The sequence below is a fragment of the Oryctolagus cuniculus genome, chromosome 13 (assembly GCF_051225735.1).
Source record: "Oryctolagus cuniculus isolate XC-2025 breed Fujian yellow rabbit chromosome 13, ASM5122573v1, whole genome shotgun sequence".
Lineage (NCBI taxonomy): Eukaryota > Metazoa > Chordata > Mammalia > Lagomorpha > Leporidae > Oryctolagus > Oryctolagus cuniculus.
In genome coordinates this window covers 17,856,994-17,884,141 of record NC_142879.1, presented here as the reverse complement: position 1 = coordinate 17,884,141, position 27,148 = coordinate 17,856,994, and the positions used below count along the sequence as shown (strand labels likewise).

Genomic DNA, 27,148 nt, shown 5'->3' with positions numbered 1-27,148 from the left:
CGTAATAGCCCCTGCCTTCGACACGTGGCCGGGCCCTCCGGACAGAGCCGAGGACGGCGGGGCCCAGGTAGCTCTCACGTCGGCAGTGCCCCCCCCTCCAGCCCTCCCATGGCCCCCGCACCCTCTCTGTTGGCAGAGCTCCGAGCGTGCAGAGGTGCTGTCCTGCCTGCCAGCGGGCACCACCCTTCCCTTGCTCCTGCTCAGACTGAGAACAAATGGACTTCAGTTCTCCTCCCAGCACCTGCGCGGGAGGGACAGGGCCTGGGCTGGTGACAGAGCGCCAAGGACGGCCACGAGGAGGATGGCTCAGGGGCACCCTGTTGTTAAGAAGGGCAACGTATTTTAATTTAGAGTTTGTTTTACTTTTGTGAGAAAAAAAATGTTATGGGAAAATGGCGGCAGAGAACATATTATTACCTTGGTTCTTTGTCTCACATGGAAGAATTTCCAAGCAGACATGGCAAAGAGAAAAGTGAGATTTTTCCTCCTCTAGCCCATTCCCAAACCCCTGTTGCCCACTGCCAGAGAAGCCCCTGGATGGGGAGAAGGTCGAGAAAACCCAAAAACACAACAGTGAGGGGAAGATGAATGGGATTCAGAGGCTGGGAGGCTGTACCTGGGCACAGCTCCCTGAAACAGCCCAGCCATGTCTGTTACATAGTATATACAGTATGCAGTGTATAGATAAAGACTCATTCATTTATCTGAAATTCAGAGAGACATTCCATCTGCTGGTTCACTCCCCAAATGCCAGGCTGAAGCCAGGCGCCAAGAACTCCATCCGGGTCTCCCTCGTGGGTGGCAGGCGTTCAAGCACTTGGGCCATCTCCTGCTGCCTTCCCAGGTGCACCAGCAGGAAGCTGGATCAGAAGTGGAGCAGCTGGGACTGGAACCAGTGCTGCCATATTTAATGCCTGCATTGAATGAAGCAGTTTAACTCACTGCTCCACAACACTGGCCCTGCCATATATATTTTCAGATCCATGTATAGGGCCCCTTACCCCTACCCCGTCCAGGCAGTTCCCTAGGGGCAGGGCAGCAGGTCACCCTCTGGGTCCCCCCCAGCAATGTGTCTCAACACCTGCATGCAGAGGGGTCACCAGGAAGAAACTAAACAGTCACTCTACAACGCCAGCTCACTTTCTGCTTAAAAAAGTTTATTAAAATGAGGATTCAAACCTGAAAAAAAGAATGACTACCAATCATTTGTGCAGTATTTGAAAAATCAGCAAAAAAAGGCAAAATAGGAAGAAAAAGGCTAGAAAGAAGGAAAAACCCTCTACTTCTGAAGCCACGCTGGACACTGTGCGAGGGTGCAGAGCTCAGGACTCCAGGGGCCAGGGAAGTTCTCCCAGAAGACGGATCCTCCTGGGGGGATCGGCCCTTGGTGGCAGGTTTGGGACACTCATTCTGCAAGCCCAGGAGGTGGGAAGGCGCGGGGGCTGAGCGCAGGGCCGGCCTCTAAGTGCCCTTGGGCGCCAGGATCTGCTGGACGTAGTGGACGACGTTGCTGTGGAGCTGTGGCGCGGTGGACGCGAAGGTCTCCTGGGCGAGGCTCCGGGCCACCTCGCTGCCACCCATCATGGCATGGTACAGTGGAAGGGTGTACTTCTGCTTCCCCTGCAAGACACACACACATGCACACGGTCCCATGGCCCCATCCCTCGCCTCTGCCGCAGTCTGGTGGCAGCCATGGTCAAGCACTAGACGGCAGGAGGCCGGCGTTGTGGCACAGCGGGGTGAGACGCTTGCAAATGTCGGTGTCCCTTATAGGACACTGATTCGTGTCCCAGCTGCTCTGCTTCTGATCCAGCTCCCTGCTGTGGCCTGGGGAAAGCAGCGGGAGATGGCCCAAGTGCTTGGACCCCTGTACCCATGTAAGAAACAGGTGGAGTTTCAGGCTCCTGGCACCCCCATTTGGGGAGTAAACCAGTGGATGGAAGATTCTCTGTGTCACTGTGCCCTTCAAATAAATCTTTTTTTTTTTTTTTAAGTGCTCTAATTCTGGCATCTTCTCAGGGGGCCAGAGACCCACAGAGAGAGATCTCAGTATGCATCCACCCACATGATGACATGGGGCTGTCTACACTCCACAAAATGAGCGAGAGGGACACATTGGGACCCTGGACTTCTCACGAGCTGGGTGTGGTGACCAGCACTCTGCCTAGTGAAGCTGGGAGAAGCCATCAGAGGGCTCAGGACACCTCCAAACAGGCACATGACACCTGAGCATGGCTCTGCACCCAGTTGGGGCCCTGGGCTCTGGAATCAACAACAAGACAGTCCCTGGGGTTGTTTTCTGCGAGGGATCCAGCTGGCATGGGCACTGTTCCGGTCCCCGGCTTCCCCAGGGAGCAGGTCCCAGGAATCTTGGCCTTTGCAGATTCTCCCTATTGTGTTTGCCCCCTTCATGCACTACCCTCCTTCCCAGGCCCAGGTCAGGGTGGCCCGGCTTCCTTCCCCAAACCCAGGGGCCTCCTCTTCCTGGCGGGACAGGGAGGGGCCACCCACCTGGCTCTGCAGGAATTCCTTCACCTTCCAGAAGTCCTCCTGGTGGTCATTCTTGAGCACGATCTGGCCCCATCGCAGTCGCAGTTCCGCGTTCCGGGCGTTGGAGATCTTGGGGTATGTCTCCCCAAGTTTCTTCACATTCCCTGGGAAAAGGAAAGAAATGGGTCATTCCCAGCTGGCAGGGGACAGAGAGGCCCCACTCCCAGGCCCGGGAAAGCACTGGGAATGACCCTAAAGGAGACCCCCACTCCACCACTCATTCTGTTCGCCTCACGGACTGAGCCAGGAACTCCATCCAGATCTCCTGTGTGGGTGGCGGGGACCCCTACTTGAGTCCCCCCTGCTGCCTCCTAGGGAACACACGAGCAGGAAGCCGGAGCTGGAAGCAGAGCCAAGGCTCAAAGCCAGGCACTCTGCTCTGGGACGCAGGCATCGCAGGCGGCACCTTAACCGCTGCACCAAATCCTCACCCCTGAAATGGTAACGCTACTGGTTCACGTCCCAAATGCCTGCAACAGGTGAGGCTGGGCCAGGTGAAGCCAGGAGCCAGAAACTCCATCTGGTTCTGCCACACGGGTGGCAGGAACTCAAGCACCTAGGCCAACAGGTACTGCTGCACAGGCGCATTAGCAGGAAGGGGGGTCATCAGCACAGCACTGGGACTCAGACCAGGCACCCCGATATGGGAGGTGGCTTAACCCCTTTTGTCACAATGCCTACCCCTCTCACACTTATTTCTAAGGCTCTTCCACCAATTGTCCCTTAATATTAGGACAGATCTTCTGCTTTTTATCTCTTCAGATTTATTTATTTATTTGGAAGTCAGAGTTATAGAAAGAGAGAGGTTTCCATCCTCTGGTTCACTCCCCAGATGGCTGCAACGGCTAAGGCTGAGCCAGGCCAAAGCCAGGAGCCAGGCGCTTCTTCCGGGTCTCCCACATGGGAGCAGGGATCCAAGCACTCAGCCCATCCTCCACTGCTTTCCTGCCTGGGGCCAGGGCACAGCTTTCCCTGAGTCTCCCCTGCCCCTGGGGTCCAGCCCACTGAAGCGACAGCGCTCTTTTCTCACCTGCAGGGAGGGGCGACTTCTGGAGGATCTGATCCAGGAAGTACACCAGCTGGTAGGTCCTCCAGGTGGCCACAGCCACAGCGGCGATGGCCTGCATGTCCAGCTGCTCGCTCGCCCACAGCCCGGCCAGCTCCTCGGCTGGCTTCATGAGTGAGTCCCCAGGGGAGAGGTCGGGGAGGTAGGGGGGCCAGCCAGGCGTGTTCAGCCAACGATCGAACTCAAACCCTGTTTGGTAGAAGAAGAGATGACTGGGGTGGTGTTCCCGGGACCTCCACCTCCTGCTCTCTGCATCCCAAACTCTTCCCCCAGTGTCGTTGTCACTTTGCCACACATCCACCTGCCCCTGCAGGGTCCCAGCTAGGATAAGGTCTAGACCAGACTGGACTATGCCTGTCTCCTTCCATGGCTCCAACACGACAGCGTGTTGTCCCAGCAGAGTGGACAGAGGCCTTCACGTTCTGGGGGCCGACACTGTGGCCAAGTGGGTTAAGCTGCTGCCAGCAATGCCAGTGATGCCAGCCCATATGGGGCACTGGTTCAAGTCCCGGCTGCTGTTCTGATCCAGCTCCCTGCTAATGTACCTGGCAAAGCAGGGGAGGACAGCCCAAGGGCTTGGGCCCCTACACCCATCTGGGAGACCTGGATGGAGTTCCAGGCTCCTGGCTTCAGTCCAGCCCAGGCCATTGTGGTCATTTGGGAAGTAAACAGCAGATGGAAAATGGATCAAGCTCTCTCTTTCTGTCTCTGTCTCTCTCTCTGTGTCTCTGTCTCTGTCTCTCTCTCTCTCTAACTCTGTCTTTCAAATAAATCAAATCAAATCTTTAAAAAAAATTCATGTTCTCGAATCAGAGTTGTGTTCCCGACTTTGCCCCTATGTGGCTGGGACGCCGTGGGCCTGTCCCAGCACTTCTCTGTGCCTGTGCTCTGTCTGTAAAATGGGGGTGTGACAGGCCCTACCTTAGTTGACAGCTGTGAGGGTTAAATGAGCAAATACATATTAAAAGCTTAGCAGATTGCCCTGTGCGCTGTAGGCCCCGAGGATCAGCTCTCATAGCTGCAGTCCCGTGACCTGGAGAGGCGGGCCTCCAGCCCGACAGCAGGTGCTACCAAGGCCTGACTTGACCAAACTGGTGAGACAGTGACTCAGAGTCCGCGGCAGGAAGTGGGGCGCACTGTCTCGCAGATCTCGCGGACGGTCCCGCCCATTCTCCGCTCCAAGGAGGCAGGGCCTCCCCTGCTGAATCAGGGCAGCCCTGGCAACAATGCCCTGAGCTTCCTTTTTTTTTTTTTTTTTTTTTAAGATTTATTTATTTATTTGAAAGGCAGAGGTACAGAGAGAGGAGAGACACACAGAGAGAGGTCTTCCATCTGCTGGTTCACTCCCTAAATGGCCTCAGTGGTCAGCCAGGAGCTTCATCCAGGTCTCCCATGTGAGCGCAGGGGCCTAAGCACTTGAGCCATCATATACTGTCTTCCCAGGCACATTAGCAGGGAGCTGGGTTGGAAGTGGAGCAGCTGGGACTTGAACCAGCGCCCATATGGGATGCTAGTGTCAAAGGCGGTGACTGTACCCACTGCACCAAAATGCCAGTCCTGAGCTTCTATTTTTGTTTTCTTTTAAACGTATTTCAGCAGCAGAGAGGAGAGAGATGCCATCCACGGATTCACCCCCAAGTCATGAGATATTGTACTGAGGCCACTGCTGGGAGCTGGCAACTCAACCCAGGTTCCCACATGGGTGGCAGGAGCCCCATCAGTGGAGCCGTCACCTGCTGCCTCCCAGGGTCTGCTGCATTAGCAGGAAGCTGGAGCCGGGTATCAAACTCGGGGATGCTGGTATGGGACATGGGCGGCTTAACCAGCCTCCCGCTGCGAGGCTAAACACCTGCGCCAGCGCCAGGGTCTTCAGGCAGCGGCTGTAGCCCCCACGACTGTCCTATGACTCTCAGTTGGGACGGTGGGAGCAGTGGCTCTGATTCCTTGTGTCCAGCGCGAGAAGAAGGAGAAAGGTGACCCTAACTCCGCACGCCCCACTCCCCTTCAGCCTCCAGAGGCTGCCATGGACATCGCGCTCTCTCTCTCCCACAAGCCCCTGGGCCGGCTCCTCTGCTGACCTGGAATGCAGTCCACTCTCCTTTCCTTCAGCTCAGGGAAATACTCCAGGTAGAACTCCAGGAAGTCATCAGCCAGGATGCTCTGGAACTTGAACTCATCCACGTAGGCCTGTGGGGAGGGAAGGGCTGGTGAGGTCCTCCGCAGCCCCCGAGGGGCAGACCCCCCAGCTCGCGGGCCCTCTGACCCCTTACCTCTTGCGCCCCCTGCCGCCACCCTTGCACTCTGCCCAGCCGCTTTATCTGCTTCTCCTCCTTGTCCCCTCATCAGAGTGTGGACCGTACCTGCAGAAACTTGTCAAACTGATCCTGATCACCCGCCAGGTGGGCCAGGTATGAGACAAAGCAGAAACCTTTCTCGTAGGGCGTCTCGTTGTACGTGTCGTCTGGGTCGACACCTGGCCGAGGAGGAAGCAGACAGGGGCTGAGCACACGCGGCCTCTCACGCGCACTTCTGTCCTCCAGGGGCAGGTTCAAAGCTTAGCTCTGGGTGAGATGAGAACCCCGCTGCCCGGGATGGCAAGGCTGAGCTTCCCAGGAAATCCGAGAGGGCCATTAACCATGGACCTGACCGGTCCTGGGCACCAGCTATGTTCCCTTGGTGCCAGCTTTGGGGAGAGTCCCTCAACTCTCGGGACTGAGCCAGGCTCTTTTCTTTCCCGTGGGCCACCTAAAGGCTCAGCCTTCCCTCCCACAACAATGGCCAAACCAAAACCAGCCATCGGAGGGCGCAAGTTCATCCTCACAGCCAACAGCACCAGGGAACGTGAGTTTCAACTGCACAGAGAGGTTTCACCGTGGCCACACGTGGAGCTCAAAAAAACGTTAGGAGTTCAAACGCTCTGAGCTCAGGGAGGGGACGTGGATCAGAGCTCCTGTGATGCCGGGGACAAGTCCCACCCTCTGCAAAGTAAGGCCTGGCCTGATGTGCAGAGCCACACGTGCTGCACAGGCGCAAAGCAAGGGTGGCCGAGAAGTGTCGAGAGCTGCCCAGAGCTGCTCACGCTGGTGGCGGGAGAGGGGCCGGAAGCCACCCTGGATGGCCATTCCCTCCCGGAGAAAAGTCTCTCAGGGTGCACTGATCAACATCAGCCTCCAAAGAACGCGGGGCTCCAGGCTCAGCCTGGGCAGGGTGGGGGTGGGGTCAGACCTGGCTCGATCTTCACCCGGAGCTTGTTCAGCGGGTGTTCCTCTCCGGTGAGGTCCATGTGCTGCCGCAGCAGAGCCCGCCCGGTGGCAGCCTCCAAGCATGTATAAGCAGCCCCTGGGGTGGAAACAAACCCGAGCCCTGGAGTTGGTCTCCACCTACATCCAGGATGCTTTCCTGTTAGTGGACTCTGTGCTGCCCCCTAGTGGCCTGGAGCTCAATACCATCACCATCACCACCACCACCACCACCTTGTCCCAGCTGGCCATCCAAATGCAGCCCTAGCCTGAGGTTGCTCAGCCCCAGAGGCCTGGGTCCACCTGGCAGCTCCCACAGCTGAGGGTGGGGGGAGAGGAACCATACCTCCTCTCTGGGTTACTATCCCTACCAGCGTGTTTTCATTTTTAGATACTAATTCGATCTTGTGTGAAACCTTGGGATATTTTCACTGAGCCTCCTCCCCCAACCCACACACTTTAAGAGCCTCTAAGTCTCCTTCTGTCACTGAAAATAGTGACTGAGGGGACAGCAGAGAGGAACGAAGCAGGGTTTAAGCCAGCCAGCTCTCAGGTACTGGATGTTGACTTTGCACAATGGGGTGACAGTTAAGACTTTCACAAAGAGGCTCCTGCTGTAGCCATGTTGAATTAGCATAAATTTATAAATTTCCTGGGCAGCAATGGACAAGATGTACTAAAAAAGCTTTAAAATGTGCACACCCAGAAGTAGTGTTGCTAAGAATTTATCCTTTTTACCCTTCTTCAAATCACTTGAGATATGCTATAATGTTTATGACACCATCTCAGTGGGAAACTAGAACCAAGTTATGTAACAACTGCAGAGTGAGTAAATTAGGAGACATCCATTCTAGGAAGCCATGAAGGGAATGTAATACTTGGTGAAACGTTTACTGCTGTCAAGTTTAAAACAAAAAGCCAGTTGTGAAATCAAGTCTGGGGGCTGGCGCTGTGGCATAGCTGGTAAAGCTGCCACCTGCAGTGCTGGCATCCCATATGGGCGCTGGTTCTAGTCCCGGCTGCTCCACTTCTGATCCAGCTCTCTGCTGTGGCCTGGGATAGCAGTGGAAGATGGCCCAAGTGCTTGAGCCCCTGCACCCACAGGGGAGATCCGGAAGAAGCTCCTGGCTCCTGGCTTCAGATGGCTCAGCACCAGCAATTGCAGCCATTTGGGGAATGAAACAGCAGATGGAAGACCTCTCTCTCTCTCTGCCTCTCTGTAACTCTGCCTTTCAAATAAATAATTAAATCTTAAAAAAAGAAAAAATCAAGTCTGCTTTCATGGTTCACACATACATGTGTGTGTGTGGAAGGCTGTGCACTGATTATCTCCAAACAGTGAAGTCATGGATGCATTTTTTTCTTCCTCTCTGTGCTTTTCCATGTGTGTCAAAGAGATCTTGAGCAAAGAACAAAAATAATAAATGTTGCATTTTTTAAACTATCCCCAAACACAGTGAGTTATCACAGGGTGGACAAAGTTTTTCCAAAGCACACTTGAAAGACGAAAACAAACAGACAGACAGACAGACAGACGAGGAGGGCGTTTGGCGAGATGGAGAGGCTGCTGCGCGGGACACCTGCATCCTGCTGCGCTCCTGACTCCAGCAGGTCAGGGCTCAGGCAGAGTGGACAGTGAGAGAGAGAGACAGAGAGAAAGGTCTTCCTTTGCCGTTGGTTCACCCTCCAATGGCTGCCGCAGCCGGCGCACCGCGCTGATCCGATGGCAGGAGCCAGGTGCTTCTCCTGGTCTCCCATGGGGTGCAGGGCCCAAGCACTTGGGCCATCCTCCACTGCACTCCCGGGCCACAGCAGAGAGCTGGCCTGGAAGAGGGGCAACCGGGACAGAATCCTGCGCCCCGACCAGGACTAGAACCCGGTGTGCCGGCGCCGCAAGGTGGAGGATTAGCCTAGTGAGCCACAGCCCCGGCCTAAAGAATTTCTTTATGCTCTGCGAGTTGTGGGGAACTCATATGTGAGTATAGAATGGACCCGACAGTGTCTGTCTCATGGGCTGTTGTGAAATTGTTCAGTGGTGGATTTTTTACAAGATGCCCAGGAAAAAGCAGGCATAGAGATAATCAGTGAACAGGAACAGTGGTGACAACTACATGATTCATCCGGGTTAGGAACTCTCCCGTGGGTGCTGTCTGGCTCGGAGCACAGCCAGCCTGTGGCTTCAGTGTAGAGGAGGGGCACTTCCTCGCTGTGAGCTCACCCCTGAGTCCACAGCGTCAGCGTAAACCACAGCCCCCCACTCATCCTCGTGCCAGGCGGTGGGTGGGAGTCACCCATTTAAAAACGACGTTTGTCAGCCAGCGCCGCGGCTCACTAGGCTAATCCTCCACCTGTGGCGCCGGAACACCAGGTTCTAGTCCCGGTCGGGGCGCCGGATTCTGTCCCGGTTGCCCCTCTTCCAGGCCAGCTCTGTGCTGTGGCCAGGGAGTGCAGTGGAGGATGGCCCAGGTGCTTGGGCCCTGCACCCCATGGGAGACCAGGATAAGTACCTGGCTCCTGTCTTTGGCCGCGGCGGCCATTGGAGGGTGAACCAACGGCAAAGGAAGACCTTTCTCTCTGTCTCTCTCACTGTCCACTCTGCCTGTCAAAAACAAACAAAAAACAAACAAACAACAACAACAACAAAAACCGACGTTTGTCTATTGGTCTGGGGTTGTGGTGTAGTGGGAACAGCCGCCTCCCCCACCCCCTACCCCATGTGGCTGGCATCCTATATATGGAAGCCAGTTAGAGCGAGTCCCCAAGTCCCCGCTGCTCCACTTCCAATCTAGCTCCCTGCTAATGGGCCTGGGAAAGCAACAGAAGTCCTTGGGCCCCTGCACCCACATGGGAGACCCAGAAGAAGCTCCTGGCTCCTGGCTTCAGATGGGTCCAGCTCTGGCCATTTGGGGAGCCAACCAGTGGATGGAAGGCATCTCTGACTCTGCCTTTCAAATAACTTAATAAATATTTCTTAAAAAATAATGACCTTCGTCTAGACGTAGCCCCCCAGGGCATCCGCCTGGGCCCTCTGCTCTATCTCCTCTTCCCTCCATGCCCAAACCCCAGAGGCAGCACGGCTCTCGCAGGGCTGGGGGTGGCACCTTACCGAACAGGATGGTGGAGATCCTCCTCTGGGCGTACATGGTGAAGCCCTCGTTGAGCCAGAACTCCCCCCAGTTGGCGTTGGTGACCAGGTTCCCAAACCAGCTGTGGGAGACCTCATGGATGATGACGTCGGCCAAGGAGCCGTCCCCGGCCAGCAGGCAGGGCGTGACGAAGGTCAGGCACGGGTTCTCCATCCCTCCGAACGGGAAGGAGGGCGGCATGAAGAGCACGTCGTACCTGTGGAGAAGGCGGGGCCCGCGCTGCCTCACTCCCCGAGGCCCTGTGAGCCGCTCTGCTCTGCGGACCCTGGGGCCAGCCCCCCGCCCGGCCACGCCCCTGGCCCTGCCTGGCGGGGGCACTCCTTGTCCCGGTGACCTTTGCTCTGGTTGAGCAAGCCTCCCGAGAACGGGAGCGTGCCAGCAGCTCTGTCAGCGCACTGGGCGTCATCAAGACCGGGGAGGCTGAAGACGGAGTATGACGGGGAGCACGGACCAGCCAGGCTGTGACTGTGTCCCCCTCTCTCCCAGGCCCGTTCTCAGCCACCACGAGGAGCCAACCCCAACCCTTCCTCTTGTCCTCGCCTTCACCTCTGGGCCTGGAGACACCTTGTCCCAGGAGGCAGAGGAAGGCCAGCAGCCCGGGCAGGGAGTGTGGGAAGCAGGGCCGCGGTTAGCAGGAGGCGCTGGGGTCCACGGGGTACCACACCTTCCCCACACGTAGGGGCCGAAGAGTTTCTCTCCTGTTGCCAAAAATTCTTCGATCACCCCGTCGTACTCCTTCTTGGCAGCTGCTATGAGGCAGGGCTCAGCCCACACCCGGCTCCTGGAGATCAGAGCACAGAGTCAGCAGGGTGGAGCTCAGCCATAGCCATGCTCACTCAACCCGGCCTCAGTGCCCCATGGGAGACAACCGGAGGTGAGCGTGTGGTCAGCCACAGAGACGGGAGACGCAAGGCTGGTGGGCTGGCTGGTGAGGCCCAGGAACACGCTCACGGCACCCGGGAAAGCAGGCGCAGGTCAGGCTGGGGAAGGAGCAGCTGCCTCCTGCAGGTGACAGACCCTAAACCCTGCGATACAAGTCAGCAGCCTCGACACCAAATGCTGTCCCGCAAAAGTTGTCTAAGCTCTCCCAGCCTCAGTGCCTTCATCCGTCAAACGGGTGAAGATGAAAGAAGACACACGCAGAAGACCTTCCAACAGTGACCTACATGGTAACTGTTAGTTTCCTTCTTCCTGCCTGTACGAGAGATGAAGAAAGGACTTGAGGGGCTGGCATTGTGGCAGAGCAGGTTAGCAACCAGCTGTGACACTGGCATCCCATATAGGCATTGGTTCAAGTCCCAGCTGCTCTACTTCTGATCCAGCTCCCTGCCGATGCACCTGGGAAACCAGCAGAAGACAGCCCAAGTGCTTGAGCCCCTGAACCTAAGTAGGAGACCAGCATGGAGCTCTGGGCTCCTGGCTTCAGCCTGGCCCAGCCCTGGCCATTGCAGCCATGTGGGGAGTGAGCCAGCAGATGACAGATTCTGCCTCTGTCTCCCTTGTTCTCTGTAACTCTGCCTTTCAAACAAATAAATAAAACTTAAAGACAAAAAAAAAAAAAGGGGTTCAAATCAAAGAACCTTTGGAATTGAAGGAACTTTAAGAGGGAAACCTATTAATGCTAACAGAAAACTGTTAGTGGCCTTAGGAGCAACAGTGGTGTCTTTGTTCCTCACGATAAAGAGACCGTGTTTGCTCATTTACACGGCCTGGCGCAAAGTCCACACCTGAAGACACCACTGCTGCGAAGCAGGTGGGTGCACTGGGCATCACTATTGCCCTCACGGTCTCCTGTGCATCTGAAATTGTCCTAATAAGACGTGGGGAGAAGGTCAGAGGGGAGAATCAAACAGAACAACAACCAAGAAGGTCCCGTACAACGCGACGCCATGGCAGAGAGGGTGGGTGGTTAGCGGAAGGCAGGGCGCCCACGGCCAAGCACCACACCTGACCTTGCAGAAGCCTCTGCCTCAGTGTACAAGCCCACTGTCCACCAAACAGACAGTGACGTCGCCGTCCGGGGTGCGTGTCGGGATTAGAAGGAACTAAACAGGAAAGGGCCCAGGACCCCCTGGCCTGTGCCCTTGACACTCTTGCACCCAGAGTGTTTCCCCCATGGTCACAGGGCTTGGGACCATGGCACACTGTGCCAGAAACACCATCCCACCAAGACCCTGAGATGTGACCCGTGAGGCAAGGCCCATGGGACTGGGGGAAGCACTTAAGTGGATTCTGTCGCTGTGCTTGGTATACTGCGCTGTCACTTACTGCCATGCCTTCAGATAATCACTCTGACCCAGTGTGTTTAGAAGGCACTGTTCTTCCACGTCCCATTCACGCTCTTGCGAACAGAACTGTACTAAGGGTAAACAAATTCTCCACAACGACCTTCCCGTGCTCATCTGTCTTCCTGCTGACCGCAAACACAGCATCCGTCTGCTCACCCGCTGCCCCGCCTATGAGGGAGACAACCCTGGGTGAGAGGACACCGCCCCGTCTTGTAAGGCTGGCACGGTCCCGAGTGTGTGGCTGGGAGCAGGCGCCGATAGAATCCCATCCGTTATGTCATCAGATACCTGGGAACTGAGCCACAATACCAGCAAGCGCCACGGAACTGGTGATGAGCTCCAGGACTGGTAACATCTTGTCAAGGACACTGTCACCCCCAGGGACTGCACGCAGGGCCAGAGCAGGGGTCACAGCTTGGCCGTCCAGCCTTCCACTCCAGTGGCAGAGAATACATCAGCCAGCAGAAACCTAGGCTCCCAGTCACATTTCTTGTCCTGGGAAACCTGACAAAATCCCTTTCCATCTCTGGCAAATCCATCTCACTTCATGGAGGTATCGTGTGACCGTGGGTTTAGGTTCGTGCGTCTGTAGCGACAGAAAGCAGAGGCCACCTCCCTGTCTAGAGGGAGAAATGAGATCAAAGCTGTTCCCAGGGATCCAGGGCTGAGAAAATGCAGAGACCTGGCACAGACACACACAAGTGACTAAAGGGGCAGGCATTTAGCAGGCGCACATCACAGTGTGCATTACTGATGTCGGGTTCTGGCTAACGCAGGCCTGGGAGGCAGCAGGTGATGGCTCAAGCAATTGGGTTTCTGCCACCCATGGACTGAGTTCCTGGCTTTGGCCAGGCCCAGTCCCAGCCTTCTGATGCCTTTGGGGAGTGAACCTATGGCTGGGAGTTCATGCTCTCTCCCTGTCTTTCTCTGTCTCTCAAATGAATGAATGAATGTAGTTGCTAGAAAGCCGCTTAGAACTTAACGATCCTAACAAAGATCGATCTTCCAAAACCTCTGCCCAAGCTCCCCCCTCACTCCACAGGTGGCCAGGAGAGCAGCTTCTGTCAGAAGGATGAGGCTCACATTCCACAGGGCAGGACTGGGCTGGAGGTCGAGGGCAGGAGGGAGAGGAGGCAGGGGGAGGAGCGCCTGCTCCCGCAGTACTCACACCGCTGCTTCCCGGCTGGCGCTCAGAGGATGCGAGACTGTCCCAGGACCACTCCCAGAATCCTCTCTGCCTCCTGCCCCAAGAACCACCCCAGGGAAGGCTCACTGCTCAGGGTCCTTGTTGCCTCTGAGGTCACCCCAACCTTGCCTGGCGGGTCTTTGTCTCCTACCTGGGTCCAACTTCTGCCGAAACCAGATCTCCGATGGCCAAAGCTATCAGATAGGAAGGGATGGGGTGGCTCATCTCGAAGAAGAACTTATTGGGGCCTCTCTTCTCCCAGGTGTTGGCACTCATCACAGCTGTGAAGCCATCCGGGACCTGATGACAGAAAAACTCGGGCGATTTCACCTGCAGAGGGCTCCAGGGCAGCCAGCAACCCGCGTGGCAATGCCAAGGACCCAGACCCCGCCTGGGAACACACAGAGGTTTCAAGAGGCTAAACCAGGGCGAAACTGAAGGGGTTTAGAGGAAGGCTGTATAAAATTTTCATGGGTGGACGGATTCAAAACTAAGGAGTTTCTCAGAGGTGCCACTGGGTGGCCATACCCACTGATCCCCGGAAGTGTGACCTGGTAGGTCTGAAGGCACACGCTAACCCCAAAGGCAGGTCCTCGAGCCTCAGCCCCTCACCTCCACGAGGGCTGAGTACGTGTACTTCACTGCAGGCGTGTCGAAGCACGGGAAGAAGGCCCGGTTGAGGACAGCCTGGCCCTGGGTGTAGACGAAGGGTTTCTCCTTTCCCGCCGTTTGCTCTGGAGTCAGCCAACACACCTACGGGAACACAGAAGGCTTCAGGACCGACATCCCCCGCGTAAGCCCAGTCTAGCCAGAGGCAGGCGCTGACTCCGGGGAAAGCGCTGGGTAATCCTCCCAATGTTTCCGCCAGCCAGTGTGGCTCTGAAGGGAAAGTTCTCTCCTGTTGTATATTTAATCCAGCGTGAAATCCGTGCCACGGCGTGACGGCCATGTCACAGGGCAGAGTCACCACCATACCGCATCCGCTCCGCCACGTGTGCCAGGCTCATCTCCGGAAGCCCAGACCTGCTTTTTTTATTTCTTATTTCCTTTTTTTTTTTTTTTTTTTGTAAGATTTTATTTATTTGGGGCCGGAGCTGTGGCACAGTGGGTTAAAGCCCTAATCTGCAATGCTGGCATCCTATATGGGCACTGGTTCGAGTCCCAGCTGTTCCACTTCTGATCCCACTCTCTGCTGTGGCCTAGGAAAGCAGAAGATGGCTCAGGTCCTTGGGCCCCCACACCCATATGAGAGAACCAGAAGACCTCTCTCTCTGCCTCTGCCTCTCTGTAACTATGGCTTTCAAATAAATAAATAAATAAAATCTTGGATATATATATATATTTTTTTTTTTGACAGGCAGAGTGAACAGTAAGAGAGACAGAGAGAAAGGTCTTCCTTTTTCCATTGGTTCACCCCTCAGTGGCCACTGCAGCCAGCGCGCTGCGGCCGGCGCACCGCGCTGATCTGAAGCAAGGAGCCAGGCTCTTCCTCCTGGTCTCCCACGCGGGTGCAGGACCCAAGTACTTGGGCCATCCTCCACTGCCTTCCCGGGCCACAGCAGAGAGCTGGCCTGGAAGAGGGGCAACCAGGAAAGAATCTGGTGCCCCGACCAGGACTAGAACCTAGTGTGCCGGCGCCGCAGGCAGAGGATTAGCCTATTGAACCACGGTGCCGGCCAATAAATAAAATCTTTAGAGGGAGAGAGAGAGGTCTTCCATCTGCTGGTTCACTCCCCAAGTAGTCATAATGGCCAGAGCTGTGTGATCCAAAGCCAGGAGCCTGGAGCTTCTTTCGAGTCCTCCATGCAGGTGCAGGGGCCCAAGGACCTGGGCCATCTTCTACTGCTTTCCCAGGCCATAGCAGAGAGCTGGATAGGAAGTGGAGCAGCTGGGACTTGAACCAGTGACCATATGGGATACCAGCATTGCAGGTGGCGGCTTTACCGGATATGCCACAGTGCCAACCCCTTTTTATTTCTTTAAATGTTTATTTTTCATTTACTTGAGAGAGAGCCTCTATCCATGGTTCACTCCCCAAATGCCCACAAAACTAGGGCTGGGCCAGGCCATGGTCAGCACCCCAGAACTCCATCTGGGTGTCCTACATGAGCGGCAGGAACCCAGTAAGTTGGGCCATCACCTGCTGCCTGAGGACGCATTAGCAGGGAGCTGGATGGGACGTGGAGGAGCGGGGACTCTGATATGAGATGTGGCCTCCCTAGAAGCGGCTTAACCCGCTGCACAACACGTACATTCAGACCTGCTTCTGTCCTGCTCTGGGTCCTTCTACTCAAGCAATTTCTCATCAAATAAACAACTCAGAGATGCAGGAGCTAACTGAGAGTTAGTGATATGTGTGTGTCCTCTATTCCCAAAATTCACCTTTTCAGAATCAATGTAGTTTACATCATAGGCATTGGCTATATGATTCTTAATTTGTTTTCTGTCAGCCCTGAAATCAAGGGCAAGTTTGAATGATTAGTAACAAACCCAATTTAAAAAATTATTTGAGAGGCAGAGAGGGGAGAGAGAGAGAGAGAGAGAGGAAGAGTTCTCATCTCCAGGTCTCTCCCCAAATGCCCACAATGGCAGAGGCTGGGCAGGCTGAGAATTGGGTGGCAGGAACCCAGTTCCTTGAGCCATCACCGCTGCTTCCCAGGCTGCACATCAGCAGGAAGCTGGATTGGAAGTGGAGATGTAGCTTGAGCCCAGGCACTTCCAGATGGGATGTGGGCATCTTACCTGCTGCACCCATGCCCACCCCACACACAGGCAGCTAAACACCCACTCACCCCCAAAACCCAATGTTTGCCTACAGCAAAGTGGAGATCACTGACAACATAGATAAAACTGGCGTGGGGGGACTCTACATTCACATAAAAAAACACATAGAATTTAGAAAAGGATGAGAGGGGCTGGGGTTATGGTACAGCAGGTTAAGCTGCTGTCTGCCACACTGGCATCCCATGTAAGCACGGGATCAAGTCCCGGCTGCTCCACTTCCTACCCAGCTCCCTGCAAATGTGCCTGGGAAAGCAGAGGAGGATGGCCCAAGTACTCATGTCCCTGGCACCCTCATGGGAGACCTGGATGGAATTTCAGGCTCCAGGCTTCAGCCTGGCTCAGCCCTGGCCAGCTATGGCAGCCATTTAGGGAGTGAACCAGCAGATGGAATTAGATAATTCCAGGAGAGTCTCACAGGTGAGAATCACAGGGGATTTAGATGGCTGGGAAGGGAGGAGACGCAGTAACATGAGGCAAGACGGATGCAGATGCAGTGCGGGGGCGGGGGGGGCAGCGGTGGTGGTGGTGGTGGTGGTGGTGGTGGTGGTGGTGGTGGTGCGGGGAGCGGCAGGAGGTTGGGATGGAGTGGCAGGAGGCCTGGCCAGGCAGGTGAAATCTGAGGCCTGTTTTTAAACAGCACAGGGAAACCACATTGGGTTAGGAGTTTTTCCTGCCTGCGTGTTTGTGAGTGTGAAAACTTTACCCGGTTTCCTTCTAAGGAGTGCAGCAGGTGTGGAATTGGGGGCACAGCGTGACTTCCCAGGGGAGAAGGCTGGCTGCCACCAAACAGCCAAAGTGACTGAGGTCACCCCCCAGGGCCCCAAACTGTGTCAATCCCAGGCAACCTCAAACGATGTGAGGCGGCACTTCGTCCAGAGAATTTCCACTAAGAAATCACAATGGCAGGCCAGCCATGAAAAAGACATCAGGCAAATTCCAACAGTGGGACATCCAACAACACCTGACCAACACTCCTCAAAACAGTCAAGGTCAAGGTCATCAAAGACAAGGGAAGTCTGAGAAACAGTCACAGACGCAGGAGGAATCCAAGGACACACAAAGCTACACACTGCCATGGCATTCCAGAAAGGATCCAGGTCAGAAAATGGAACTAAGTAAAAAACCAAGCAAATCGGGAAAAAACATTGCTGACTTTAGTTAATAATGTATCAGTAGGGGCCGGCACTATGGAGTAACAGGTAAAGCCCCCGCCTGCAGTGTTGGCATCCCATATGGCCATGGGTTCAAGTCTCAGCTTTTCCACTTCCAGTCCAGCTCTCTGCTGTGGCCCGGGAGGGCAGTGGAAGACGGCCCAAGTGCTTGGACCCCTGCACCCACGTGGGAGACCCAGAAGAAGCTCCTGACTCTGGCTTCGGATCGGCGCAGCTCCAGCCATTGCAGCCAACTGGGGAGTGAACCAGTGGGATGGAAAACCTCTCTCTCTCTCTGCCTCTCCTCTCTCTGTGTAACTCTGATTTTCAAATAAATAAATAAATCTTAAAAAAATAAATAATCCATCAGTATTAGCTCACTGGCCCCATGGCTCATAAAATTGTAACAGGGGTCAGTATTGTGGGCCAGCCCCTGCAACACTGGCATCCTATATGAGCACCAGTTCAAGTCCCTGCTACTCCACTTCCAACCAGCTCCCTGCTAACCTGCTTGGGAAAAACAGCAGAAGAGGGTCTGAGTGCTTGGGCCTCTGCCAGTGGGAGACCTGGACAGAGTTCCTGGCCCCCGGCTCCAGCCTGGTCCAGCCCTGGCTGCTGCAGCCATCTGGGGAGTGAATTAGTGATTGAAGATCTATCTCTGTCTCTCCCTCTTTCTCTGTCACTCAGCATTTCAAATAAATAAAATCTTTTAAATAAACTGTAACAAAGTATCATACTAATGTAAAATACTAACATGAGAAACCATGAGTGTGGAGGGGGTATATGGGAACTCTATACTTAAAAAAAAAAAAGTCTTTAAAAATCTTTTTTTTTTTTTAAGTCTGTTTAACAAGCTGGCTGGGACCAGTGTTGTGGCACAACAGGTTAAGCTGCCTCTTGTGACAGCTGCATCCCATATCCGAGCTCTGCTCAGTGTCCCGGTGCTCTGATTCCGATCCAGTTTCCTGCTGATGAGCATGGGAATGCAGAACGACGGCCCAAGTACAGGGGCCCCTGCCACCTGCCACCCACGTGGGAGACCTGGATGGAGTTCCAGGCTCCTGGCTTGTGGTCATTTGGGAAGTGAACCAGCAGATGGAAGATCTTCTCTCTCTCTCTGCTTTTTAAATCAATCTATTAAAAAAAAAAAAAAGAAAGAAAGAAAGAAAGAAAGAAAGCCAAGTTGGCAATAAGAGAGAACACAAAGTACTCACTGCCTACCAGGTGCTTATAGAAAGACAACTCATTGAACTGTGAAGTGCTTAGCCTGGTGCTTGGGGCACCTTAACGAACACTGGCCATCATCCCCTCCACCAAAATGCCTTACTCATCATCTTTGCTTCAGGTTTTAAAAAAGTGACGCGAAGAGAACAGAATAAAGAGAGCTGGCAGCCCATAGTCTGAGCCTGGCGCCGGGGAGCAGGTGTGGGAGGCCAGGGCCCCCACCAGCTCCGTAGCCAGAAGAAGAGAAGGCGTGAATTTTGTCTCCTACAAAAGTCTGGAGGGCCCTTTCATCCGGCGAACTCAGAGAGGGATTCCTTACCAAGGGCCCTGCTTGCCCAGAACCAGGAGCCCAGACCTAACACCATCCAGGGCGGGAGGTTTCTCTAGCACAATGTGTTGCCTTCCCCCTCCCCTTCCCCGGAGGCTAGCTTGCATCCTGAACTTCTTCAGGATGCAAGACGCAGGGTCTGCCACAAGGTCCATTCCCTCCCCTAATGAAGCAGAGGGGCTCCGGGAGCAGCTCGGACCCTGGCGGGGGTGCGGTGGGGTGAACTAGAAGCCAGACAGTGGTCATCGGGCAGGCAGGGGGACGGTAACCCGGCAACTGCCGGCCTCCCCACAGGGCCTGGCTGCTGTTCTGACAACTGTGGGCCACACAGCCTCCCACCTTCTTATTTCCAACATCAGCCCCCCGCCCAAACTCAGAGTCAACCAACAATGAGCAGGCCAAGCTGCTAGCATGCCTGGGGCACCCCTAATTCCGGTTTGAGCAGAGCTGCCCAAGAGGAGAGTCACCCGGGCTTAGGGACTGTCGAACAAAGGGCCGGGCCAGCAGCAGGCAGCGTGTCCAGGCCCCGCAGGCCGCAGTCGAGCCGCCACCGGCAGGGCCCAGACTCTGAGACTCCGAAGCCCCAGGCTGCCGGACAGGATGGGGAGCAGGAAGGGCGTGTGGGCGTCCGGGGAGGCCAGGCGGAGGGTCAGGGCCCGGGTCCCGGTCCGGGGCGGGCAGGAAGCACTCACCCCCGGCCCCTCCCCCACGCGGAAGGTGAGTCGCAGCCGGAGGCGCTCGGAGGCCCGGCAGGGCTGCGGGAGGGCCACGCACAGGGCCTGGCCGTAGTGCGAGAAGGGCCGCGTGTGGAAGGGCACGGGCTCGGCGGGCTGCTCCTCCGCGCCGGCTGGCTCCCGCTGCAGCGCCGCCGCCGTCACCTCGAGGCACGGGTGCGAGTCGAGCCGCAGCTCGGAGGCGCCCTCGGCCACCAGGCAGCGCAGGCTCAGGGTGGCCGTGCCATGCAGCACACGACTCCCCGGGCCCGGGCCCGGCGGCCCGAACTCGGCGCGCAGGTCCAGGTGCAGGTGCAGTATCTCGAAGTCCCGGAAATTGGAGGCAGAGGCCACGTCCACGGCTTGCGCCGAGTGCAGCGGCCGCCGCGCCGCGCCGCTGCCCGCCGGGACCCTGCCGCTCGCCATGGCTGGAAGCACGGTTGCGGGTCCGCTGGGAGAGCCGGCTCCGCGGGCTGCCGCACAAGCCCCGCCCCGCCTCCCAGCCCCGCCCCGCCGCACGGATGCGCCCCCAGCAACTGTGCCGGCCACGCCCCCAGGGGCCGGCCCCGCCCTGCCGTACAGTTACGCCCCCATAGAATCCAAGGGGCCACGCCTACCTCGAATCCCGCCCGCCCTGCGGAAAATGTGGGACCCGACCGCACGCTGGGCTTGGGGTCCGCAGCCCCACGATTCCAGCTTGGTGTGGGGGCCTCAGGACTGTGGACGAAAGGGGGCGGTTGGACAGTGAGGTCCACTTGCCCAGATGTGCTCTGAGCTGCCCTTTTCTGACCCTTCGCCTTCCAGGCAGGCCGAGGATGTGGTCGGGGTGGGACCGGCGGAGCCCGGGAGGGAGGGCTCAGGTTCGAGGTCTCCCGCTCTGCGCCTCCAGCGATCCGGGCTGTATCACCTGCACGGCGGTCACCGAGCACTCGGTCGGGGCCGTGGCTGACGCCGGGCGTCGAAGGCCAGGGGCCGCCTCCGGCGCGCTGCTCGGGTCCGCTGTGCTCTCCCCGCCCGGGGGTTGCAATGGCCCCCATCCCACGTCGGCCTCCAGGGCGGATCCTGACAATGAACCACGCGGGCAGCTCTCCTTCCCTCTTCTCCTTAATTGACATGATCGTTCTACTTATTGATGCGGTCAGGTGCGATGCTGATATATGTGTGCATTGTGTAATGACCACACCAGGGTTATTAGCCTATGGACATCGCTCAGATGTGTATCACTTCTTTGTGATGAGAACAATCCAGGACCCTCTCTCCTGTTTTGAAATTCACAATAAACTATAGTCATCCCACTGTGCAACAGGACACCAGAAATTACTGCTCTTTAGCTTTGCAGCCTTGACTGCTAACCACTGTTCTCTTAATATTTTGTAAACATTCCTCCTTAAAAAAATTTTATTTGAAAGGCAGAGACAGATCCTGCAGCTGCTGGTTCACTCCTCAAATGCTTGAGGCACCAGGGGCTGGGCGGTGCTGAAGATGGGAGCCAGGAACTCCATCTGGGTCTCCCGCGTGGGCCGCAGGGGCCCAGGGCTTGCACTACCACCACTGCCTCCCAGGGTGTGCATTAGCATTCTTACGATCTGATACACCACTGTCTGTTCATCTAATGTAGGGAACCCCCTGCAGAATGCCATCAGCCACTGAGGTGCTAGGATTTTTTCTTATGGCAGCAGTGCTGTGAGTGTCTTTCCTTTGGCTAGAGTTGGTGTGGTGTGCCACTCTTAAGCGCTCAAACATAGGAAAGATACTCCCCTCTCAGAATCCCATGCAGATTACCAAACATAGTGAATCTGTGAGTGATAAGAGCCGGTCACTCCAGGCTTCTGCCTCAAAAGCAACAGTTGATGACTTAGGGAGAGAGAGCTGGACAGTGAATGACATGATAGCAAACAATGGTAGCAATGTAGCAAACAATGTAGCAAACAATGTAGCAATGCCTAGTCAGCCACCCCAAATACTCGAGGGGGGGGGGGATAAACACAAACGACCTCGAGGCAATAACCCACACAAGGTCATCTCATCCGCACCCAGTGAAGATCCCCACATTTGTGGCAGTCCTCGGGCACCCCAGGCTCTCAGGGCAGCCACTAGACCCCATCTCATCCGTATGTTTGCCATTCATGTAGGAGCGGACGCAGAATTCAGGTCCTGGATTCCAACGCCTGTAGAAAGGCTTCTGCTAACCAAGGGTCGAGGATATGCTTGTGACTTTCCAGAGAATGCGGGACAGCCTATCTGGGTACCAGCCGGAAACATCAAGCCTACAACTGACAGCCAACCAGAACCAGCTGAACAAGACTGAGAGTCCGCCTTGTTAGCAGATGCACCTGCCCTATCATCCTACCCTGAGAAACTGCCCACAGCCACATCCACTACTGCTTTATACCCCACTAGCTCTGGTCAGCCACTCAAACGGCCCACAGCCTGTGTCGGTCATGCCATTCCTGATTACCATTGCTCCTCATTCCTACCCCTATCTGAGCAAGCACTCCTGTGGTCTCCCATTTTGCACACTGGTTAGTCAACGATGGGTAAGATCCCCTGGGGGACAACCTAAGACAGGCACAGCCATGTACGGAGACCACATGGAAATGGGGTCAACAATGGTATGGCCAAGAATCATGCCTCCCATTGCTCAAAAATAAGTGAAAAGGGGGAAATGTGGTGGAATGAGAAGGCCATGCCAAGATGGCCACTGGCAAGTGAGCGTCAGTTACTCAGGGATGGCTTTGAAAACCACCTGGCAACAGAGCCTACCTGGAAACAGGCTGTGATTGGTTAGGGCATAGACCGCCCCTTGACCGGATTGGCTGCCTTGGCTATTTAAGCTGCTGTACCAACTGAAATAAATGGGTCTGCTGGCTGCTCGCCTCTGGCCCACTTTCAACCAACTCCCAGGGTCTGTGTGGTGACTCTGCGCCTCTTGCCCCCACCATGCTCCTCCTCTCAGAACAAATCCACAGCAACAAGATGGTGTCTTCCTGATGGGCATTTCAACCTTGAAATTGAGAAACTCCACTACTCCAGGAAAGACCTAGAGAAAATCTCCTTCCTATCTGTAGGTTTTTCCAATTATTTCAGTAATTAAAATAACTGATGTTTTACCTTTTATCCTAGGCTGTACTTCATTATACCAAACTTAGTTTTACAATAGTTATTAAGCACTTCCTATCAGTATTTTTATTTTTTTAAAGATTTACTTATTTGAAAAGCAGAGAGAGACAGGCAGAGACAGAGGTGTCCTCCACCTGCTGGTTCACTCCCCTAATGGCCACCATGCTAGGGGTGGGCCAAGCCAAAGCCAGGAACCAGGAAGTCCATCCCAGTCTCCTTGGGCTATCATCTGCTGCTTTCTAGGAGGGAGCTGAATCAGAAGCAGAGAAGCGAGAACTCAAGCTGGTGCTCCAATATGAGATGTTGGCATTGTAGTCAGCTGCTTAACCCACCGTGCCACAGTGCCGACCCCATCAGTATGTTGTCAGTTATTTATTCAATCTAAACTGCCAGGTTTGGGAGGGTGTTTGGCACAGCAGTTAAGATGCCCCTTGGGGGTGCCTGAATCCCACATCAGAACGCCTGGTCTAAGTCCTAGCTCTACTCTCCATTTCAGCTTCCTGCAAACGCCTACCCTGGGAGGCAGCAGGTGATGGCTCAAGTAGTTGGATTCCTGTCACAACATGGGAGACCCAGATTTAATTCTGGGCTCCTGGCTTTGGCCTGGCTCAGCTCTGGCTGTTGTGGTCATCTGGGGAGTGAACAGAGTAGATTTCTCTGTCTTACAAATAAACAAAAATTTACAGCAATCCACCTAGTTTCCTTTCCATTATTTGCTAAACTTAAAAAAAGAAATTAGAATTATATTAAACATATCAATGGATGATAGATGAATAGGTGTCTCATAAAAATTGTAAACAATAAAACCTCAATGGTGGTATATGGGTGTTCACTGTAAACTCAACTTTACAGGTCTGAAAAATTTTAAAGACAGAGCGAGAAACTGAGAGACACAAAGATAGATCTTCCATCTGCTGGTTTACTCCCCAGAGCCTGCATCAGCCAGGGCTGGGCCAGGCCAATATCAAGGGTCTAAAACTCATTCCAGATTTCCCAGGTGGCAAGAATCCAACTACTCAAGCCGTCACTTGCTGCCTCCCAGGGAGCACATTAGCAGGAGGCTGGAATTAAAAGTAGAGCCAGCACCCAACCCAGGTACTCTGACATGGGACGTGGGCATCCTAACTGCTGCACAAAATGCCTGCTTCAGTTTGTAATTTTTCACTTTAAAATGTTGGGTCCTTGATTCCCACATAGGAGAACAGAGTTCCTGGCTCTTTGCTTTGGCCTGGCCCAACCTGGTTGTTGCAAAATTTAGAGAGTGAACCGGTGAATTAAAGATCTGTCTCAGTTTCTCTGCCTTTCAAATAAAATAAGTTTTTTTTTTTTTTTTTTTTTTTTTTTTTTTTTTTTTTTTTTTTTTTTAGACAGGCAGAGTGGACAGTGAGAGAGAAAGAGAGACAGAGAGAAAGGTCTTCCTTTGCTGTTGGTTCACCCTCCAATGGCCGCCGCGGCTGGCGCACTGCGCTGATCCAAAGGCAGGAGCCAGGTGCTTCTCCTGGTCTCCCATGGGGTGCAGGGCCCAAGCACTTGGGGCATCCTCCACTGCCTTCCTGGGCCACAGCAGAGAGCTGGACTGGAAGAGGGGCAACCGGGAAAGAATCCGGCGCCCTGACCAGGACTAGAACCCGGTGTGCCGGCGCCGCTAGGTGGAGGATTAGCCTATTGAGCCGCGGCACTGGCCAAATAAAATAAGTTTTAAAACTTTAAACAATGTTGGGAAAAAAGGGACAGGACTGACTGAGGAGAATAAAGAAAAAACCCTCAGGATCTGCTGTGCTTGATGTGACAAGAGAACAGGCAGGGCTAGCGCTTGGCTCAGCAGCTTAAGCTGCCTGAAACACTGGTGTCCCACGTGGGGGCCGGTTTGAGCCCGGCCGCTCCACTTCCATCCCAGCTAACATGCCTGGGAAAGCAGTGTTAGATGGCTCCTGGCTTTGGCCTGGCCCAGCCCTGGCCGCTGCAGCCATTTGGACAGTGAACCAGCAGATGGAAGCTCTCTCTCTCTCCTCCTCTCTAACTCTGCATTTCAAATAATAAATAAATCTTTAAAAACAACAAAAAAGATGACAGAAAGAAGACCTGGCCCAGGGCATGCACTCAGGAGGCACCTGAGGGGTCTCAGTCTACGGTGCATGAGCCAGGAACAGAGGGGGTGTACAGAGGAAACAGCACCAGCCCTCCTGCCAAGAACACAGATGGTACTTCCAGTCTCAAGCGGACAGGTAAAGGAATAAAGCTTCGGTTTTCCTCTTTACCTCTCCATCTACCTCGTACTGCAGAAGGAATACACCAAATTCCACTGCCTTCCAGACATGTTCCAGCGCTGAGGTAGGTGGCCAGCCACTCGACACAGCTTCCCCTGGGTGCAGGCTGGGGAAGGGCACTGTCACCCAAGCAGAGGCAGGAAGCCTGGGAAACACACCAAAGGTTTTCATGGGATTCCCACCTAGGCTCCTGCTTTCAGAATGAAAAGGCTATTACTTTCAAGGACAAAGGAAGAGATCCTCCATCTGCTGGCTTACTTCCCAAATGCCTGCAATAGCCAAGGCTGAGCCAGGCCAAAGCCAGGAGCCCAGAACCCAATCTGGCCTTCCATGTGGGTGGTAGGGACACAAGCCATCACCTACTGCCTCCCAGGGTGCCGATTAGCAGGAAGCTGGATCAGAAGCAGAGTTGGGACTCACACCCGAGGACTACAATATGGGATGGAGGTGTCCCAAGTGGCAGCTTCATGGCTGCAACAAACACCTCCCCAAATAAAATTGTTTTCCATCTTTTTCAACTTCACTCTTCTACCCCTAACTCCAAAAAATTTAACTGAGTATTCAGATACTCTGAGTTGAAGACAGCAGAGTTAACCAATAAAATGGCAAAACCACACCAGCCTCATGTACACACAGGCCAGAGAGCAGAATTCACAGACAGAGAACTTTCTTTCCAAACTGACCCACCATTTAAAAGAAAAAGGATTTAGGAGGCTCTAAGAAGGTTTTGTTCTATAGTCCAACATATTCTTAGTTAACAACTGTTCTTTTTATATCTGACTTCCTGTATTTATGACTCAAAACTGAAGAATTACAGACTTAAAAATCCCAAAGATAGGCCGGCGCCGTGGCTCAATAGGCTAATCCTCCACCTTGCGGCGCCGGCACACCGGGTTCTAGTCCCGGTCGGGGCGCCGGATTCTGTCCCGGTTGCCCCTCTTCCAGGCCAGCTCTCTGCTGTGGCCCGGGAGTGCAGTGGAGGATGGCCCAGGTGCTTGGGCCCTGCACCCCATGGGAGACCAGGAAAAGCACCTGGATCCTGGCTCCTGCCATCGGATCAGCGCGGTGCGCCGGCTGCAGCGGCGGCCATTGGAGGGTGAACCAACGGCAAAGGAAGACCTTTCTCTCTCTGTCTCTCTCTCACTGTCCACTCTGCCTGTCAAAAAAAAAAAAAAAAAAAATCCCAAAGATATACAAATGGCCATAAATACATGAAAACTCAGTATCCTTAGTCATTAGAGAAGTGCACATCAAAACCACCAGAGCCCACCAACACTGCTTCTGGAATCTAAATGGTGTAGCCACTTTGGAAACCAGTCTGACCTACCCAGGACTCAGCAGTCCCACATTTAGGTAAATACACCAAAGAACAAAAAGTAGGGACTCATGTTGTCAAGGGTGGGAATAACTCAAGGCTTGTTAACAGATGAACAAAATGTGGTATACACATACAATGGAGTGTTCTCGATAGTTCTACACAGCAACATGGGTGGACCTGAAGACATTATGCTAAGTGAATCCAGACACAAAAGGACAAACATGTATGGTTCCACTCCCACGATGTACCCAGGCTAGGCACATTCACAAGCAGAAGGCGGGACTGTGCTTACCGGAGCTGGGAGCAGGGGACAAGGGGACATCACTGCTTCATGGATGCAGAGCTTATGCCAGTGATGGGCTTTGTAGGCACACATGGTGGCAACAGACAACACAGTGGCTGTATTTAATGCTTCTGAATTGCATATTCACAAGTAGTTAACATTATTTTATATAGATTTTACAATAAAAAATTTGTCAAGCCACAGTTAGTAATTAAATGCTTACAAGGGTATGGCATTGTGCTAAAAGAATATGTGTTCACAGTGCCACAGGGATTTGCTCCTGTTTAAAGGGATGTAAATGGGGGCTGGGACTGTGGTGCAGGTTAATCTTCCACCTGCCATGCTGGCATCCCACACGGGCACTGGTTCTAGTTCTGGCTGCTCCACTTCTGATACAGCTCTTTGCTATGGCCTGGGAAAGCAGCAGAAGATGGCCCAAGTTCCTGGGCCCCTGTACCCACGTGGGAGACCTGGAAGAAGCTCCT

The 27,148-nt window shown here is 54.5% G+C and overlaps 1 protein-coding gene across 2 annotated transcripts; it reads right to left on the bottom strand.

Annotated features, from left to right (window-relative positions):
• Positions 1–1,136: 1,136 nt before the first annotated feature.
• Positions 1,137–20,186, bottom strand: RNPEP (arginyl aminopeptidase). 2 transcript variants are annotated; one of them, XM_002717470.6, is made up of 11 exons: positions 19,655–20,182; positions 14,088–14,228; positions 13,627–13,775; positions 10,666–10,782; positions 9,962–10,197; positions 6,842–6,955; positions 5,977–6,089; positions 5,695–5,803; positions 3,581–3,805; positions 2,512–2,654; positions 1,137–1,620 (listed from the first exon to the last, which is right to left on the bottom strand). In XM_002717470.6, exons 1-11 carry the CDS (start codon positions 20,099–20,101, stop codon positions 1,462–1,464), a joined length of 1,953 nt encoding a protein of 650 aa, XP_002717516.2. In that variant the 5' UTR covers positions 20,102–20,182; the 3' UTR covers positions 1,137–1,461. The 2 variants fall into 2 exon arrangements, 1 of the variants encoding a protein (XP_002717516.2); XR_016218808.1 differs by lacking the exons at positions 1,137–1,620; positions 2,512–2,654 and having other exon boundaries at positions 3,787–3,805; positions 5,887–6,089; positions 19,655–20,186.
• Positions 20,187–27,148: the final 6,962 nt, after the last annotated feature.